The following is an 18,726-nucleotide window of genomic DNA, read 5'->3' as shown; positions in this document are numbered from 1 at the left end:
AAGGCATGAAGCGCTGCATTGATTTTGCACTCAGTGATCCAAGCTCCTCTAATGCCAGCACATCTCTGTATCTTTTGCAGCTTTTTGTACCAAACTTTTCCTTACAGTCACCTTCCCAAACAACCAGCCTTTTCAGCTGAGTGTCATCTGGACACCTGTCACGTCAGCAATCTTCCCCATGATGCATGCTGCGTGTATTTATCTAGACCGAGAGATGCACAGTATTTATAAGTCACAGAATATTCTCATAATTTTCAATACATTTGTTTAAATCCTTTTAGCTATAGGTCATAAAATGGAAAAATGCTTGAAGAATTACATTATTTTTCTAATGAGTCTAGAATTTATTTCAGTTTCTTAAATAACTGTTTGAAAACATCAAGCTTTTTGAGAAAATAGTTTTTTATTTAGAAGAATTACATTACTCACTGGGGGGGGGGGGGGGGGGGTTACTTTCTTGCGACAGAGTAAAAACTGGCTTTAAACTGTCAACAGATGAAATCTGAACTGTCTGGTCGTCATTTATATGCACATATGCTCGATTGCTATCCGTATGCTGTGTCAATGCAATGAAATCTTTGAGTAGAAGTAGAGAAAAACGTACCTTTACAAACAGCAAAATGCAGTAAATGTAAAGTGACAGTATTTATTGACTGGAGTAAAATGTCGAACATGAAACTGAACAAATATTTGAGTAAGCAAACTGATTTTAACCCCATACGCGCCCGTTGGTACACGCCCCTACACTGGTTTTAGTTTGGTGACCGCAAAAATTCCCATCACAGGTTCGTGCAGCTTTAACCTACAAGGTCGACTCTACTTTTATGGATCACCAAGTCCCGTCATGTACATCACAGTAATGGCAAAGTCCCTTTGTTTCTGTCAAATGTCTTAAAACGAGTCTCAACAGCTCAGTTTCCAACCAACTTTTCTTACATATTAAACTTCTCTGGTCTTCCACGTAAGTGCAGTTCCTCTAAATCCTACTATCTTTAGTAACGCACGTTAATGACTAACAAACCTGAAAGAGCACAAGGTTTAGGTCATGATATACCTTTAATGTAAATGACGCTTTTTGATGTGTTGAAAATTGTCCTGTATGAACGTTGGTTTGATGCCCTGTCTTAACTTTTTATATTGTGTAATTGTATATTTTTTCAATTACAACAAAAGAATGTATCAACAATGAGGTAAACAGTAATTCAAGCACACGCGATACGATCACGTAAATTAAAATAAAAACAAAATAAATCTCTAACCAAAATGAGATCAGAGAAAAATATAATGGCGTAAACCATTTGACTAGTCAATCAAATGTCACTGTATTAAAAACAAACACACAGTTGTTTCTTTTTTTCCCCACAGCAACAACACAATCAACATTTCCACTTTAAATGAAGTGGCGGCCACCTGAAAAATGAAGCCGACATGACTCAGTGTGAGCTATACTTTATAATGTTATGATGTAATCAGACTGTTGTAATGCTCAACTTTACAGTAATTAAACAACAGTCCTGTTGAATGGATTTTCAAATAGGAGCTTGAAGCCTACTCAGGCAGTGGTAGCGGTTAGCTTTCTTCGAGGCCTCACGAAGCTCAACATCTCCTCTGTGTTTGTGGTCCTGATGCCTTTTGGATAACTTTAAATCAACTTATCTGATTAATGCAGCCTGATTTAGTTTTGGCGAATTAAATTCTGGTATTTTTTTAGTACTAATTAGCGGATATGTGCAGTTTATGAATGCAAGCTTACTAACCAAGCTAATCACTTAGCACTTCAGATATGGTCACTTCTGGCGCCATGATAACATTAGGTCTTCAAAAAGCAAAGTTCAAATGCCAATGCTTGACATCACATTGGTTATGTCCAGCTTTAATATACAGTCTATCATCTGAATGGACTGTAAACTGTATATAAAGGATGGTAACAACATGAATATCATTGGCCAGGGACTCTGTAAGCATTTCTTTAATGCTTAATGCTGCTACACATGAGACAACTAAAAAGACTAAAAGTCACAGCATTCAGTCGATGGTACAAGACAAAATCTGATTCTTCAGGAGCCTCCTGTGACTGATTTTAAGCCACAAACGTTTGTTTTTCTTCTCAAGCATCATCAGCTCCACATCTGCAACTCATCTACACACCAAGCACACGGCATTTCACTCCAGACACGTGGAGCGGTGAACTTTTGAACAAGTCGACTGTCTGTATTCACAGCTCATCTGTCGAAATCTCCGAGATTCTGTCCGTGCTGTCCAGCTCTTTACTCTCGATGCTTCGTCCGACCAGGACGAAGAGGAGGCCGGCCAGTAGGCAGAAGAAGACGGCCACCGGAGCCAGGAAGAACGAGGGGCCGTGCTGGATGCTGAGATGGAAAGACGGACAGCGAGAGGCTTTCTGGTTGAGGGTAAATTGATCCAGAGTGTCCAGGACCTGGATCCACATCAGATACATCACCACCACGAGGAACAGACACACGCCTAACAGACACACAGGAAACAGTGCAGGTCATTCAGCTTCTGATCAATATACAGACATAATAACCAGGCTTTACAGGAGAATCAAGAATGTAATGGGAGCAAAAATGCCAGATGACATCTGCAGTTTAAATATTTCTACTCATTTTACAAGACTTCTGTTGCAGCCTTTCTCAGCTGATGTGTTTCTGTTAAATACTGTGTTGTTTGTTTTGTTTTGTCAGCGTGTCATCTACTACACTTTTGTCCTCACTCCGTGGGACACATGTAAAACTGCAGGACAGGTTTTTACCAGTCAGTGGCACAGCAGGTCGTGTTTTACTGCCTGTTTTGACTGCTCAAAGTAAAACAATAAATCGTGCCGCTTCATAAGTACAAACAATGCAGTCATTGTGAAATGAGACAGTTTTTTCTTCTGTTTTTCCGCTGCGTAGAACAGGAAATTGGAAGCATGCATAAAAACATTTTACATGGCTCACATGTTTGCCAAAGCACGGGAAAGGCTTTCCTCCCTTCTAATTTCTAAATTTTGCAACCTTACCAATATTTTCATACAAATGTTGGCTCGTAACAAAGATTTTTTTTTCCCGATTTCTTTTCTTGTGTGATCTCTGCAGAAGAGGACAGGATGTCCTGAGACTAAAGGTATTGATGGTTGGTGTTTGGGGTTAGCTGGAGCCGCACGTTTTCAAATTACATTCTTGAGATAAAAGTTTAGCCAAGAGCTTCAGCAAACAAATACACCAAAACAGGGAAACCGTTAAATGTGCAGAAAATGAAACTCCTCAAACACAACCTCCAAACATGTTCTCATTTAAAACTGAGCTACACAGACCTGGAGGCAGTGTTAGCTAACAAATGTGAACCTCTAATAAATGTTACATTATTTCTAGTTTCAGTGATTTCTAGTTAAAATATTTTTAAAATATTTTTATTTTTTTGATACTACTAAAATGAATTTAATACTACTAATATTACTAATATTACTTTCTACATTAGTTGGAGTGTAGCTGAAAGCATTAAAATATTTTGGAAATAAAATTGTAAAACATATTTTTCTGAAAATGAACAATTTTTGTTTTATTTATTTTTTATTCCAAAGCCAAATCTGCACTAGAAACTTTGTGTTTAACATTCATTAATATTTATAATGATTTTTAGAAATACGCTACTTTACTTGAAAGGATTAAACTATTTAGAAATAAAATTTCAAGACATGTTTATGTCTTTGAAGTTATGCAAAATTTTTTATTTTATTGATAAATTCTTCCAAATCAGCTAATCAAAATTATTGCACATTATGCACATTAAATATAATATTTTTTTAACAATCCTACATTATTTATCATAGATATGAAAGTACTTTTCTTTTTTTTTTTAATTAAAACACATTTTATCCAAACAAGTTTAAAAAAAAAAAAGGTTTTATTAAGGTGTTGTTAAAAAACTGCATCCGGTCAGAAACAGTGGCCTACAGAGGGGAGGGTTTGCCCAGCATACGATAAATTAGGATTATTTTGATCTGTCAGTCATGCAAAGCTACTCAATTAGAGCGGAAGAACACAAATAGGTGGATATGAGCGGTGGAGAGCCACTTTAAACAACTTAATGGCTACGTTTGCTGCAGCACTCCTGGCCAGTCATAGAAATCTGCTATTTCAAAGCCAGAACACTGGCTTCACTGTGTAGTGGTTTGTAGATTCACTGGGGAAGAGAAAGGTCACTGGTTCAATTCTAGCCAGAGACCCATAGTCCCTTCAGACTGTGTCATTGGCGTGAAAAGATGGCAAAAGTACCTGCTGTAATGATCTCTAGTGAATAAGGGATCAGCCAAAAATAGTTCTCCTACTTCAGAGACAGATGGACACTGGATAAGAGGACTGTGACCAAAACCGTCATTACAAATGGAGTAAATTATACAATTTCTTCTTTTGGGGGGGCAGAAATCTCACGACAAACTGTGAAATGTTCTCATGATAGTCTCCTTGTGAAGAAAGCTTTTGAGGATCTGTTTGAGAAGAAGCCTCCAATTCTATATTTAGCCTTACCGCCAAGCAGCTGTAGAGCCCCGCCCACTTTATAGAGCTTGTGGTTGGTCAGTGGGCCAGCACAGATGACAACAAATCCCCCGATGACGATCGCCGTCAAACCCATGACAAAGAAGATGGTCCAGCAGATCCTGAAAACTGAGGAAAACACGACAGCCAGTCAGTGCTCAGTGCTGTTTTTACAGTAACAATGTGCTGCCTGTATAACAAAGTGATTTCAACCAGTGGCCGCATTGCGTTCAAGAGGCTGTCCAGGAAACTTGTGCGGCTCCTCCCACAGCTCCACCGGCTTGTTAGCAGGAAAAGGGAAGAGGAAAGCGACCTCGCAGACTTTTGGTAGAGGCTGGTTTGCTGAAGAGGGGGGAAAAGGCAGCTGTCACAATTAAAGGTTCACTGTGTTATTTTTGCCATTTATAAAACATGTAATGAAGGTTCTCACAGATCCAAAGGTCCCATATTGAGTAATCGTGAGAAAAGGCCGTGTAGGAGCACCGCCAGAACAGACCCTCGTGGAAAATGGTCACACCCTGTGAATGCTGTCGGATCAGAAAACAACATCTGATGAGAGCTGTGGAAATAAACCCTGTTTCTGACCCGTGTTTGGAGCTGGCAGGGAGATGTTTAAGTTACAGCATATAAGAGGCAGGTTTAATGTGTCAGGGTAACCAGAGCCTGCTACAGAAAAAGACTGGGGGTCCATCAGCTGCCAGCAAACAGACACATTTGAGGAAGTTTGCACCCAGAGACCCTCCACTGGAGCTCTTCTAGCTTACACTGAAAGAGGATCCTGCTCAAAAACATCCTGATGGGATTGGCGTTTTTTTATTTTGTGTCCATTTGATCTTCACAGAGTCTCAAATGAATCTAGAGTGCATGACAATCAAGTTAAAGCAGCCAAAAAGTATAAGAAGAGAAAGAATACTGAAATTTTAAGCAATGCAAAAACTATCAGGACAAATGACAAAAGGATATCAGTGCAAGAATAAAAGCCTGATCATCTGAATCCATAAAAAACTGCACGTGTGGTCTGAAGGGAGTGGTGCAAAAGCCAACTGGGGGAATACTGCAAGTTGGCACACTGAACTTTGTGACCTCATCTTCTCTCATGTGGCCGAGATTTGATGTTCCCTGTCCATTCATTTAAGTCTCAAGTATCACCATCCAGAGACACTATATGTAAATATTCAATTTGTATGTCTACAGCTACAAAGTGAAGTCATAGATAACGTATCTGATGCACAAGTACACTATATGTCTATAGCCCCTTCTCATGCACAGGGCCTAAAATAACATCTGTTGTTTTGCAAATGTGAAGGGTCAGTGGTGTGAAAATACTTATTTTACCCCAACATCACCAACTAGCCACAAATGCAACCCATGGTACACAGTATATAGGACGTGCTGTGGGTAACCCCACAAAAATCAATTATGGATGCTAAATATATTACAGGGTTGCTTAGGAACCAGAGTGTTAAATATCTGTTAGTCCAGTGCAGTGACAAAGTAATACGTAACAGTTCTCAATTTTTCACACCTTTCCATGACCTTATGATGTTTTCCATCAAGCTAAAGGAAAACTGGTTAGGAATAGAAGCTATGAGGTCATTTGCAACAGAAAAATGCTGTAAAATGACAAAATTCTTAATAAAAATACAGAAAATTTCTATATTTTTACAAGACAGTAAATTAATAAAGTTGTTATAGCTTTAAATTTACATGAAATCTTCGTTTTGTTTTTAGAAAACAAATCTATGTTAAATTATAGAAACCACATTTCTGCATCTGTTATCTAAAATTGAATCAAATATTAGACACATGTTTACATTTTCTAGTCCACTGTCAGCAACAAAGCCTCATACAACAATTCTCAGTGCTCCTCATGATGTTTGCAGGACAGTTACAGGGTTATTTAGTTATTTATTTTGCTCTGCTGTGCCCCCTGTGCCTGAGGGGGCGTACACATAGGACAGCAGAGACCACAGAAAAGACCATCCAGCAACTACAGGTTGCTGCTGCTGTGGAAACAAAGTGGGCGGGTCCAAAAGTTAAACCTTTCTCAACTTTGAGGTGCACAATTGAAGCGATTACCAATGAGAGCGAAGAACACAGTTCACATGGGTGTTACAAGGTTACCTAGGCAACAAGAGTATGCACCTGGTCCACTAGCGACATGACAGCAACAAAGTGATGTGTAATAAGCAGCCTGGCAATGGTGATGAAGGTTACTGTGACAAAATAATGGCATCATGTAACATGTTGACACATTGGTTTCTGGCTGGTGCATTCCTATACTGAGTGTCTTTATTTTGTTGTTTGTTTGTTTTTTGTTAAACCCATAAAAAAGGTAGCACTTTGGGCACCAAATATTTTGCATGAATAAAAAAAACAAAAATTCCTGTATTCCATTAAAATACAGTTGCAGTAGCTCAAAATTTAACATGAAATCTTGTGTATTTTTACTTCTTTTTTTTTATAAAATGATGATGTTCACTCAAATTTTAGATATAAATTCAAAGCATTACGCTATCATTTAAGTTTTATCTAATAAATAAACATATTTTAATGTGGAAAAATCTGCTTTAAATTTTTTTTAAATGACAAATTTTGCGTATTAACAGTTTTCCATGTTATGTTAGTCATTCAGTCTGTTTTTGTAACTTTGATATTTCAAAGTATATTTCTATTTTAAATATGCATGTTCATAAATACATCTTTACTCATAAACTACTGTTTCCCTTTCTTAAAAGGCATCACATAAATCAACTCGTCGCTCCTGCACAGTTCAAATACCTTCATGTTGCTCTTCACGTCTCTCAGGCTGTGTTGTCCGGGGTTGCTGCAGGACTCTGCAGCCAGCAGCCAGTACTCAGTCCCACAGGAGAGAATCAGGAAGAGAAACCCTGTTGCTCCAAAGAATAAAGCAAAGAAGAGGAGCACCTTCAACCTTAGGCTGGACGACATGTTTAAGTCTTTCCAGATTCCTCCGTCTCGGTGCTTCTCTTTCTTACTCTATTAACATGTCATGTTTAAAAAGTCTGATAGACTCCTAAGAGGCTGGACATTTCGATTACACATGACACTCTACACAGGGCTTCCCTTTTACTGCTGACCAATCGGGCACAAGAAGGTGGCTGAATTAAAATAAATGTGCACCATATGTTGGAAGGGATACAGTTACAGAGGCCAGGGCTCAGACACGCATAAATAGGATGGGTACATTTAAAAATAGAAGCAAAGCAAACAAGATAATAAAGCCCGAAACAGAGAAATCAACACGTGAAGAAACATCTCCTTGGCGTTTATTGGAATGCCAGCATTGAAATCCAGATTTGGTACAGTACAAGGCTATCCAGTATAACTGAGATCTAGGCAACAGTGACAGTCCAACAAGTCATTCAAACTGCATGTTCATATATTAATACGTTTTGTTTTTCCTTCAACGACGGGTTGTTCAAGAGATGATTAATACAAATGGGGGGAAATTTTAAAAAAGAGCAAAGAGTCATAATGCTGCAGGAGGAACCAGGAAGAAACAAACATGAGCAAATAATTTCATGTAAATTCAAATAAATATTTCTTCCAGGTACTGAGGGTACTTAAAAAAACAAACAAACAAACAAAGGAAATGGGAATGGTCAGTTTGTTTTGGTGATTTCTATTTTGTTTTCCTCCTTTTTTTAATGCTTGCACCCATTTGATTATCATAAAGCTGCTGCAAAGAAAGGCTGCCTTTGGGGTCACTTAGAAAAAAAGCTGTCCTTGAAAGAGAAGCTCTGAGATTTAATTTTTTCATCACAAATTATTAATAAATTTAAATGGAAGCAGGGCAGTGCGTGCTATGTGAGTAGCTACCATTTACAGATGTTCCCTGATTCCTCACAGTTAGAGCAGTGACTTTGTCCTCACGAGGAACACCCATCCAGATTATTTCATTGCACTTTATACTGCACGTATTTGGGAGCTCAGCAATACACCCATCAAATAACAAGTGGATCAGATGAACAGTTGCTGACACAAGCCAAGAGCACACGCACGTACAGAAGCTCCTCGAATTATTAAAATATCGACGTAGGCTCATGCAGGGTCTCGTTTTCAGCAAGCATTGCTCCTTTATCACCTAGCAGAACATTTTGTTCTTGTTAAAAGGTTGACTGGTCGTTTAGATATAAATGTATTTATAAAAACTTTTCCAATGATGATAGTGAAGCTGAAAGCTGTGCTGATTAAAGAGGCAATAAATCTGAATCATTCGTCTTTTCTCTGTATGAAAACTGCAGAAAAATTAAACTGTCATACAACAGTGTGTACTATCCCTTCACAAACCGGCACAATGTTATTCTTACAGGTACCATTTAAAGATGCTGCCACCTGAGAAGCTGTGAGACTCCTGGTATCTCAGCCCTAAGATGCACTTATTCCAGGTCAGCTGCGCACCCACTTCAGCTGAAGCCAGATTCGGCTTTTCGAAGAAAGGATTGGTACACACCACAGACTGAAATCTTCCAGTTCTTAGAACGAGAATAGAGAATACTCTAGGCCTTGTTTGTTTCCACTTTAACTTTAGCTGATCCCAAACGATGATGCCCCAGACATCGATAAAACCAAACGCATTGCTTTTTAAATCAGCAGGACAGTTTTCAGTCAGGCTAGCATAATTAGCGGCCTTTTAACATGCTAAATTTGAACTGGGGAACACTATTTGCCACTAAAAGAGGAGTGATGGTTTCAGAAAATGGACCCAAGTATGCCTACAGAGTTATTTATACATTTCTGATCCACTTCATCTTACATGAGATTTTAAAAAGTGGCTCCAAGCTTTTGAGTAATCGCGTAGCAAAGCATGATGTGTTTCTTAAAACAACCGTTACACTTTCAGTTTTTAGAGTACAGAACACATACCACAACCCAACCCATATACACAGAATTGCATTTATACAGGACTCATGTTGATTAATTACATTTTACAATCCTGTGAGGATAGAGTAAGTACATATATGAGGCACGCAGAAATTAAAGATTTATCACCTATCATCATTATTATTATTATTATTATTATTATCATCATCAGCCTACTTGCAGTAAACATTTTATCAGAGGATCCTTTGGGCCGAGTCACCTCTTTCCTCTAATTTGTGAGGATGCTGCCACTCTTCTGGCAGTTTGTTTGGTCCACTGTAGCTCTATACAAATAATCTGTCGGAGCATCCGTGCAAAGGCTGGAGGGACTTCCACAGCACGTGAGGTCTTGCATCGTCCGTTTTTTGTTTTTGTTTTTCCTCTTCTTGGCCTCCCCTGAATGCACTCTTTCTCTCCATCGCCTAAGACATGACTCCAAAGACGGGGTTGTGGCGGCAGATGCTCGGCCCGATCTCCTCGTAGTCTTTCTTGGTGTGGCACACTTGGTAGAACTCGGGCTGCAGAAGCAACACACAAATGTAACAAAGCAAACTTAAAAACTGGATAAAATTTTGGAAACGTCACAGTGTAAACAAAAAAATTCAGGGCTTAAATGTTGCAAAAGAAGCCTGTTAGCTTTCTTTCTAATGCGCACCATCATATAGGAAACTTACAAAATAAGTTCTTTTACGTACGGAATACTTAAGAGAATAGAGATATTTCAGCGGGTATGTACTGGGTAGTAAAGCGAGTAAGTACTGGACAGTTAAGAGAACACATGGGTAGTAACGGTGTGCATATATTATGGAGTTAAAAGCGTACAGCTTACATCACTAGAACTAGAGAGTGTAGAGAGTGTATTTACTACTATGATGAAAACACTGATTGCAGTGCTAAGGTACAGATGTCCTTGAAATACTCACAGTAGATGCCAGCATTGATCCCCCGAACCAGACAGCGTACCTCTGCATGTGATGGGTGATGACTTGCACATCGATGGGCTTGGGCTGCAAAACAAAGATGATTTGTGCTCAACAGTTTACTGAAAAGCTTGGAGGCTTTGGAAGAAAGCTTTCTTCCATGGAGCAAAGTGTTTCACAGATTTATGTGAAGCTGCCTGTATCAGCTCCTCGTGCTACTTCTACACCCTTACCTTCAACTTCCCACCACTCAGCTCTTCGCTTATTTTCAGTCGTGCGTCCACAGTCCTCTTCAGGTCCCTCTGCAGACGTCTGCCAAAGTCCCTGAACATGGTGGAGCCTCCGGAGAGCACGACATTCTGTGACACAACACAAAATGATTGCTGCTATGTGCTGCGTGTCCATGTTTCAAACAGAAGCAGACAGGTGTGTGTTTACCTTGTAGAGAGGACGCCTGACGTCGATGGGACAGTTCTGGATGACTTCATCCACCACTTCTGAGATGGGCTGGGTGAAGTCTGGGTTGGCAAACTGGATGAAAACAAAAAAACATTTAAAGTTAAGAAAAAAAAAAAAAAAAGTAAAAATACAACAAAAAATTAGAGGAAATGTGAGCAAAGCGTGTCCGCGTGTTCTGTACCTCAGGGTGGAAAAAGATCTCAGGGCCGAGGAAGCGCTCGTACCCAACGTCGATGGTGAACTCCTTCTTGGTGATGGCGTTGACGCCCGTGTACTGTTTGATCCATTTGCTGCCGTCTGTGTCGTACTTGTTAAACTCTTTAACAAGGTCAGGGCACACATAGCTGAACCGCTCCTAAAAACACACAGCAAAAAATATTTGGCAATACTGAAAGACAAATGCAAATGGAACTAAACAAACAACGACGAGCTTCCTGTTTTAAACCTCTGGAATGAATGGAGAGGCTAGCAGTTTTCAGTATAACTTACTATGGCTTCTAGTAGCATCTGTTTCTACAATCATTTTATCTGAGTGCTTGATGTTTGTTGTATATTTGCTGCTATCACAACTCAATTTCCCTCTGGGATTAATAAAGTTTCTCAGATTTTGATGCTTCTGATGCCACACTGACCTCTAGTGGCCAAACTGATAAGTACATGACAGAAGCAGTACAGCAATCATCTGTCAAAGGTATCGCTTCCTTTTCTGCCTTGTTTTCTTACAGACTGCATCTTGAGTTAGTTTCCATTTATAAATTAAAATCTATACAAAAACAACACCGCATGGACAGGACAGCTTCACAATGACTCAAACTGGTGCTCATGCTGTTTGCAACGACACAAAAGGTGTCCTCGTGAACAGAGGCCCAGTTAAACCTTGTCGCTCTAAACTCTGTTACAGAGCTTGGCCAACATGACCCTGCAGTTAGCTACAGAGATGAAGCAATCCCTCAAGTTGTGTGCCAAGGCTGTCACATAATCCTTCTGGTTTGTCTGCACTCTTGCTGTGACCTGCCGATGCCTCTTTCAGTAACGAAGTGCCAGCTTTAAGGCAGGAGTGATGACAACAGAACAGCTGCACCCCAGATCTTTTACCTCAGCAGGACTCGCTAAGAAAATCTACAACCACAGAGCCGGGCTTTTGTGTTTTGATTCTGAGCTCCTTGACTGAGAGACACCTTTCTATACGTCTACTCATCTACATGGACATGGAAATCTGGTACTCCGTGGCAAATGCCAATCAGTCATCACAGTGCAAGGCAGTGAGCACAGGACCCACTAGAGGGCCCTCAGGTGACCCTCATGAAGTCAGAGACATTCACACTAGTGACCTGCTGGAGGTCATTTTATAGCTCTGACAGTGCTCACCCTGTTCCTCCTTACACAAAGCAGCAGATACCGATCCTGCTAATAGATTAGGGCCCTTGTCCAGCTCTGTCCAGCTCTCCTGGAGTAACTGCCTTTCTCCCGGAATCTCCTCCATGCTTTTGAGACATAGGCAGTATCCCAATTCAGGGTCTGCAGCCTTAAAAGCCGCATTTTAAGGCTGATTACGTCACAGCGACGCGACGAAGGCTGTCCCAATTCAAAGGCTGCTTGAAATGCGACCCTAAAATGCGTCCTTCATTTCCCTGAATTTTAAGGATGTGGCAGTGTAGACTTCATGGCCCCACATATCCCAGAATGCATAGCACAAAAAACGGCGGAAGAGGGGCGCCCAAAGAGTACTGAGACAAATTTAGTAATGCCAACATATTAAAAGAACAATATTTGTCTCTTATATATAACACAGTTATATATACAGTGAAGATTCAAGGTGACAGGAAATATAAATAAATGCAGCTTGAATCTTTACTGCAGCTCAGTATTTGAAACAGTCATTCACTGCTGTAATAACTAATAATGATTGAAATTATAACTTTAATATTGGCCATATTATATTTACATCACCAAAGTAAGATGACGTTAGTCTCATGAACAACATTAGCTAATTGTTATTTACTAGCTAATCTTAAAATGACTGTTCAGTACAGAAATGAAGCCCAATAATCATGATTTCAGTCCTGTGGTCTCAACCTCAGATACTTGGTTGCACTGCCCAGGTTGCTAGGCAACCTGGGCAGTGCGATGGAGGCTAGACCATTTCACAAGCCTCGCACTTCCGGCCTTAGCGGTCTTTGAGTACGCGGCCCTTGTGGACCGTTAAGGCTGTGTACTTTAAAGCTGCAGACCCTGAATTGGGATACAGCCATTGCGAACCTTCTGCCAGTGGCACATATTGATGTGCCATCCTGGAGGGGTTTGACTACCTCTGCAACCTCTGTAGGGTCCAGGTGTCGTCTCATGCTAGCAGTAGTGACACTGAGACTAGCCAAAAGCAAAACTACTAAAAAACAGTCAGAAAAGATGAGGAATGAAAAATGTGAGTGTCCTCCAGCTGTAAACCGTTCCTTTGTTGCGGGTTGTCTCATTGTCGCCTCTCTAGTGCTCCTGTTGTTAATTTAATTGACACCAAAGCAGCTGAAGCTGATGAGAAACCCCCTCTGCAACTGAACTGACCCTGCTTTATTGTCCATTGTACTCTGTACAGCAGCATAATTTCATATTTATTAAGACTTTAACCTAGTAACTGAGACCATGAACTCATCAGGAAAATCTTTACTCCAATCCAAGATCGGACAACTGAAAGCCAGGCTCACCTTCCCATATATTTCTATACAGTCTGGCTGCTTTTATCGCCCCCTGCTGGCCATTAGAAAAAATGGCTTTTTTTTTTTTTTTTAAACCTGTCTTTGGTTGGTAAACATGAAGCGTACTGACCTTGACAGCTTTAGCCGTCTCCAGAGACTGCTCTGGAGGAATCCCCACCTCTCGTTCCCTCAGGAGCTGCTGGATGAAGTATGTGATGTCTCGACCGGCGATGGGGATGTGCTTGATGCAGCTGCCGATGACGTAGCCTTCAGCCTGGAACGCCACAGAGCAAAGATTTAGAGCTCCAGGGAGCGGAAGTGAGGCTGGGAGCTAAAAAGCAAATAATAATCACAAAAAAGACGCGACACCGACCACCGGGATGACATGTGTGACCCCGTCTCCGCTGTCGATCACCGTCCCCGTCAGCGTCCGTTCTCCCACCTGTCTGGATGTCCAGGAGGCAGCCAGCGCCAGGACAGCCTGGGGAAGAAGAAGAAAAAAAAAAAAATCATGAAACATAGGTTTAGGCTCAGCACACTTATGTGCATTTATATGAAGTAAGAACAACCCAAACAAACTGTGAAACCTTGAAAAAGAAGAAGTGAAAACCCGCATTTCCCCATAAAACATCCTCGGAATTGCATACTCAGTCAAACACACAAATCTAATTATACGCATGCAGCTCACACGTCTGAGCTGTTTGAACCAGCTGTGAGTGGTGGGTTTGAACTTTTAGGGATTTGTTTCCAAAACTCAGAAAAGCCTTTGCAGCATTCTTACCTGAACAGCAATGTAGAGGCCGGGGACATTGAAGGACTCGAACATGATCTCTGCAGTGTACTCTCTGTTTTCTGGTGTGTTGAGGGGAGGCTCTGTCTGAAAAGGGAAGACAGAAGATTTTAGGCTGATCTTTCACACGAGACGGTCGTTGCTGTTTTTGTTGTACTCTTGATTCCCTAGCAGTTTGTATTGAAAAAAGTCTCTGAAGAGGAGCGGACACGTCTGACAGATTCGAGAGGCGAGGCTGAGATGGTTTAATGGTTACTCGGCACAGCTCGACTTTTAGGGGTTTCATTAGGCCAGGGGTCCCCAATCCCAGTCCACGAGGGCCGGTGTCCCTGCAGGTTTTAGATGTGTCCTTGATCCATCACATCTGATTTAAATTACCTTCTCAACATGTCTTGAAGTTCTCCAGAGGCCTGGTAATGAACTAATCATGTGTGTTGACCCAGAGTATGATCTAAAACCTGGACACCGGCCCTCGTGGACTGGGATTGGGGACCCCTGCATTAGGCGGTAGCAACTGGTACCAATTACTTCTTTAGTGTCCGTTCAGGCAGGGGCTCCAAGTGATCCGAAAATGTGATGTCAACATACTAAATGCTACAGATTGGCCAGTCAGTGGCGTCACTCGATGAGTTATGAAAAGTCCATCTTCCTCATGAAAATCAAAACTGAAATTGCTCCACACAAACCCACAATGTGGTCCCAGAGTCTGTCCACTGTTATGTTGCTGCAGCAAGAGTACTGACAGGGACTAGAAAGAGAGAGCAGATTTCTCCTGTTTTGGCTTCCCTTCATTGGCTTCCTGTTAAATCCAGAATTGAATTCAAAATCCTGCTCCTCACATACAAGGTTGTAAATAATCAGGCCCCATCTTATCTTAATGACCTTGTAGTACCATATCACCCTATTAGAGCACTTCGCTCTCACTCTGCAGGCCTACTTGTTGTTCCTAGAGTATTAAAAGCCTTCAGTTTTCAGGCCCCTCTTCTGTGGAACCAGCTTCCAGTTTGGATTCGGGAGACAGACACTATCTCTACTTTCAAGATTAGGCTTCAAACTTTCCTTTTTGCTAAAGCATATAGTTAGGGCTGGATCAGGTGACCCTGAATCCTCCCTTAGTTATGCTGCAATAGACGTAGGCTGCTTGGGAAGCTTTCTCACTATGTGTTAATAGACCTCTCTGCATTTAATCATTAGTTGTTATTCTTTGCCTCTCTTCCACAGCATGTCTTTTGTCCCACCTTCCTCCGTCACCCTCAACCGGTCGCAGCACTCGGCTGCACAACCCTGAGCCTGATTCTGCTGGAGGTTTCTTCCTGTTAAAAATGAGCTTTTCCTTCCTTTTTACTTTCGCCACAATGCTTCCTCACAGGGTTATATGATTGTAGGCGTTTTACACTGTTCTACTACTGTAGGATCTACCTTACAATATAAAGTGCTTTGAGGCGATTATTGTTGTGATTTGTGATTGTGTCGCATACAAATGACGTCACAGTACTTCAAGCCATGTCACTATAACAACCACACCCAGGGGGCTCAACTGTAATGTAATGACATGTAATGGAAAACGACCAATAGGAACAAGAGGAATTATTATATTATTTAGGTCGTACCAGTTTCACAACACTGAGACCACTGAGACAATTTGATCCCACAAATATACTCGGCCGACCTGAGTGCAGTCGTTGATTCAGTCGAACTTCATTTTTAGGAGTGTAGTGAGGTTTCTAAACTGTCGGGTCAATTAAATTGTAACAACAGGGAAAACTTTTGACTTGATTTCAGCCTGTTTGGTCTCTTTTGAGAACATCTGTATTTTGCCCTCTAGGCCACAGTTAACAGAAGTTTGTGTTTGGTGTAGAGAAGAAAAAACAGAGGAGGGGCCCTGCCTGCTGGTTACCTCTAACTACCATTAACCCACAGTGCTCTGGTCTTACCAAAAGGAAGTAATGATCTTCAGGTTCTGCCCGCAGATACTTGAAGATGATCTGCTCCATAAACCTCTCCATCAGGTCCCAGTCTTCCACAATCCCGTGACGGATGGGCCACTGTGGACGCAAAGAGAGAAAAACAGCATTAATATCGATCCTCAAACACAAATCTGACTCGGCCCCCACGTCGGCATCCATCTCACCTTCGTTGCATACGACGGTTTATCGATGGCTTCGTCCCCGATGAAAAAATCCAAATCATCGACTCCCTTCATCATCCTGCGCTGGGCCTGGTCTCCGACCTTGGCCGATTCTTTGATCGCAATACCTGCAGACAAACGATGTAAACTGTAAATATCACGGGTGGAAAGAAAACAAAAAATTGGTACAGCACAGTACCAAATATATTTTATTAAATAACTATGAACAACAGGATTGATCATGCACTTACATCCTGAGATAACATTAGTCGAGCAAACTTAGATTCAATCGGCTCAAGAAAAAACAAAAAAAATCATCCAACACTGGACACAATTAGCTTGGCAAAGATATTTTAGACACTCAGTCACATGAGTGGAAACAGGACAGCTCCTTCCTGTCTAAATAGTTGCTCACAGTTTGATGGCGTCGCACACTCATGAGGTCACCACAGCGGATCAGCTGCATGTTCTCCTTCACCGCATCCATGGATGTGCTCTGAGGTCTTGGTATTAAACATCCTTTGTCCAACTTGTGATCTGTGAGGTACGTCTAACCCACTCCCTTAAATATATGCAGACCAATCATGCTTACAACCACAGTCCCTCCCTACTAGAATTTACATTATGAGCCAGGAAAAACCTGCTGTGCGTGAGTTGATAAGAAAATATTGTTCCAATATGATAGCAGCCTTACGGAAACCAGTTTAACTGCTCTGGTACATCTCTAGGGTGAAAGGAAGTCGGCCTGAAACTGTTAACCTGCATTAAACCACACAGAGGCAATCCACACTAAACTGTTGGTGTTTATGCAACTTAACGAATAATGCAGTTTAATAATAAATATGCTCTCTAACAGCATCCCAGCACGTAAATAAATCCACATGCTCGACCTTGCCTTGTGTTTAAACTAGTTTTAGGTCTTTAGTGGGGTTTTTTTTTGAGGGGCGGGGGGGTCTGTTTACTTACATGAAGGCATGATGAACTGTGGCTCTGTGTTTCCTGCATATCCGAGCTTCGTATACCTAAAAGGGAACAAAATCGGGGATATAAGACACTTTCTCCAGGCTTGAGCGAACGTAAGTGTGTAATATGAGGGCTGCTTTCTCCAGGAAGTAACATTAGCTTCAGCGGCTAGCAGCAGCAGCAGCTAACAGCAATGACAAAGCTGAAGGAAGAACAAAAAGCCTTCAAAATAAAGCTGGAAACTTTGGCTGGATTTGTGGCATTAACGCCGACTTTACCGACGAGCTCAGAATAACAGAGAGGCGCTGAGCAAAAGCCCCCAGCCTGAAGGCTGAATAGGGCGTTAGCTAAAGTTTGACAGTCGCTTATGTGGTCAATGAAAAGCAAGCTAACGCTAACTAGCCTTTTATTGTCCTCCTACTCACCCCGTACCGCAGTCAACAACACAAGCCGGTAGCCGACCAGCCATGCTCGCTCTCCTTCAATCTGTCCACGGAGAAGTAAATGAGGCGCCCGACACAAGCGGAGAGATCAACAACGGCTGAATGAAATCGCTGCAGCCTGAATGAATAGCAGAATAGCAGCCGAACGGAGAGCGCTTCCGGGTGCGGTGGAATTTCTTCTAGTGCAGAGTCAGCAGGTTCAGACGTGCAACTGTGGCCCCAAGTGGACGGAGACTGCAACTGCAACGGTAGAAAAACATAATAGAACAATAGTTGAATAGCCCCTTATTGTCGTTGAACTTGTCGGTGATCCACACCAACTGTGCTGGAATAAAATATAAATAGTAGGACAACATGAATATCTTCTTGATGCATGCTCAATCGTCCAGGTAAGTAAATCCCCAAAAGTTGATTCTGTTCATCTGGACGTAGCGTTTTCAGTGGGAGAAATGTTTCGTCGCTCATCCCAGTAATTTCTTCAGTCTCAGCTGACTGAAGTTTTCCAACCTTATAAACAGTACATTTGCATAATGACTTAAACTAGCACCACTGAATGAACGAATGGGCTGGGAGGTCAGTTCCTTGATCATTAATATGCAAATTCTCATGACCATTGATTAACCACCACTGATCAAAACGCAGTGATCAAAGACCACTGATCAATGGCCATGAGTACGATTCACAGAGAGTTGGGGAATGGCTGCAATCACACACAGGGCGGGGTCTTATTTGGCCTTCTGTTTGGATTAGTGGCTGGGGTTGTCACGTTTCACCCACAGCGCCGCCTGATTGAGCCCCTCTTTGTCTTCCTATTCAGCTACCTTTCGTACTTAGTGGCTGAGCTGTTTGCCTTATCCAGCATCATGGCGTAAGTGCAGTCCAGACAGCTGAGAGCAAAATGTAAATAA

General features: G+C 41.5%; 2 protein-coding genes across 2 annotated transcripts; both read right to left on the bottom strand.

Annotated features, from left to right (window-relative positions):
* Positions 1-632: 632 nt before the first annotated feature.
* On the bottom strand, positions 633-7,615 carry LOC102799032 (transmembrane protein 182-like). Its single transcript, XM_006792896.3, has 5 exons — positions 7,320-7,615; positions 4,969-5,065; positions 4,752-4,880; positions 4,530-4,667; positions 633-2,484 (listed from the first exon to the last, which is right to left on the bottom strand). Exons 1-5 carry the CDS (start codon positions 7,488-7,490, stop codon positions 2,216-2,218), a joined length of 804 nt encoding a protein of 267 aa, XP_006792959.2. The 5' UTR covers positions 7,491-7,615; the 3' UTR covers positions 633-2,215.
* Positions 7,616-9,328: 1,713 nt separating this feature from the next.
* On the bottom strand, positions 9,329-18,002 carry LOC102799322 (actin-related protein 3). Its single transcript, XM_006792897.3, has 12 exons — positions 17,801-18,002; positions 17,379-17,434; positions 16,416-16,540; positions 16,219-16,329; positions 14,276-14,371; positions 13,868-13,975; positions 13,625-13,768; positions 10,986-11,159; positions 10,784-10,876; positions 10,579-10,704; positions 10,349-10,432; positions 9,329-9,943 (listed from the first exon to the last, which is right to left on the bottom strand). Exons 1-12 carry the CDS (start codon positions 17,842-17,844, stop codon positions 9,848-9,850), a joined length of 1,257 nt encoding a protein of 418 aa, XP_006792960.1. The 5' UTR covers positions 17,845-18,002; the 3' UTR covers positions 9,329-9,847.
* Positions 18,003-18,726: the final 724 nt, after the last annotated feature.

The sequence above is a fragment of the Neolamprologus brichardi genome, chromosome 23 (assembly GCF_056152115.1).
Source record: "Neolamprologus brichardi isolate AB-2024 chromosome 23, ASM5615211v1, whole genome shotgun sequence".
In the NCBI taxonomy this organism is placed as follows: Eukaryota; Metazoa; Chordata; class Actinopteri; order Cichliformes; family Cichlidae; genus Neolamprologus; species Neolamprologus brichardi.
This window is presented reverse-complemented; position numbering and strand designations above follow the sequence as displayed.

Coding starts and splice junctions, on each gene's coding strand:
- LOC102799032 (XM_006792896.3), bottom strand. CDS start 7,490: ATGTCGTCCAGCCTAAGGTTGAAGGTGCTCCTCTTCTTTGCTTTATTC. Junction 4,881..4,968: donor AATATGGGACCTTTGGATCT/GTGAGAACCTTC, acceptor CCCCCTCTTCAG/CAAACCAGCCTCTACCAAAA. Junction 2,485..4,529: donor GGCTCTACAGCTGCTTGGCG/GTAAGGCTAAAT, acceptor TGTGTCTGTTAG/GCGTGTGTCTGTTCCTCGTG.
- LOC102799322 (XM_006792897.3), bottom strand. CDS start 17,844: ATGGCTGGTCGGCTACCGGCTTGTGTTGTTGACTGCGGTACGGG. Junction 11,160..13,624: donor AGACGGCTAAAGCTGTCAAG/GTCAGTACGCTT, acceptor GTGTGTTTTTAG/GAGCGGTTCAGCTATGTGTG. Junction 10,433..10,578: donor TGAGTGGTGGGAAGTTGAAG/GTAAGGGTGTAG, acceptor TTTGTTTTGCAG/CCCAAGCCCATCGATGTGCA.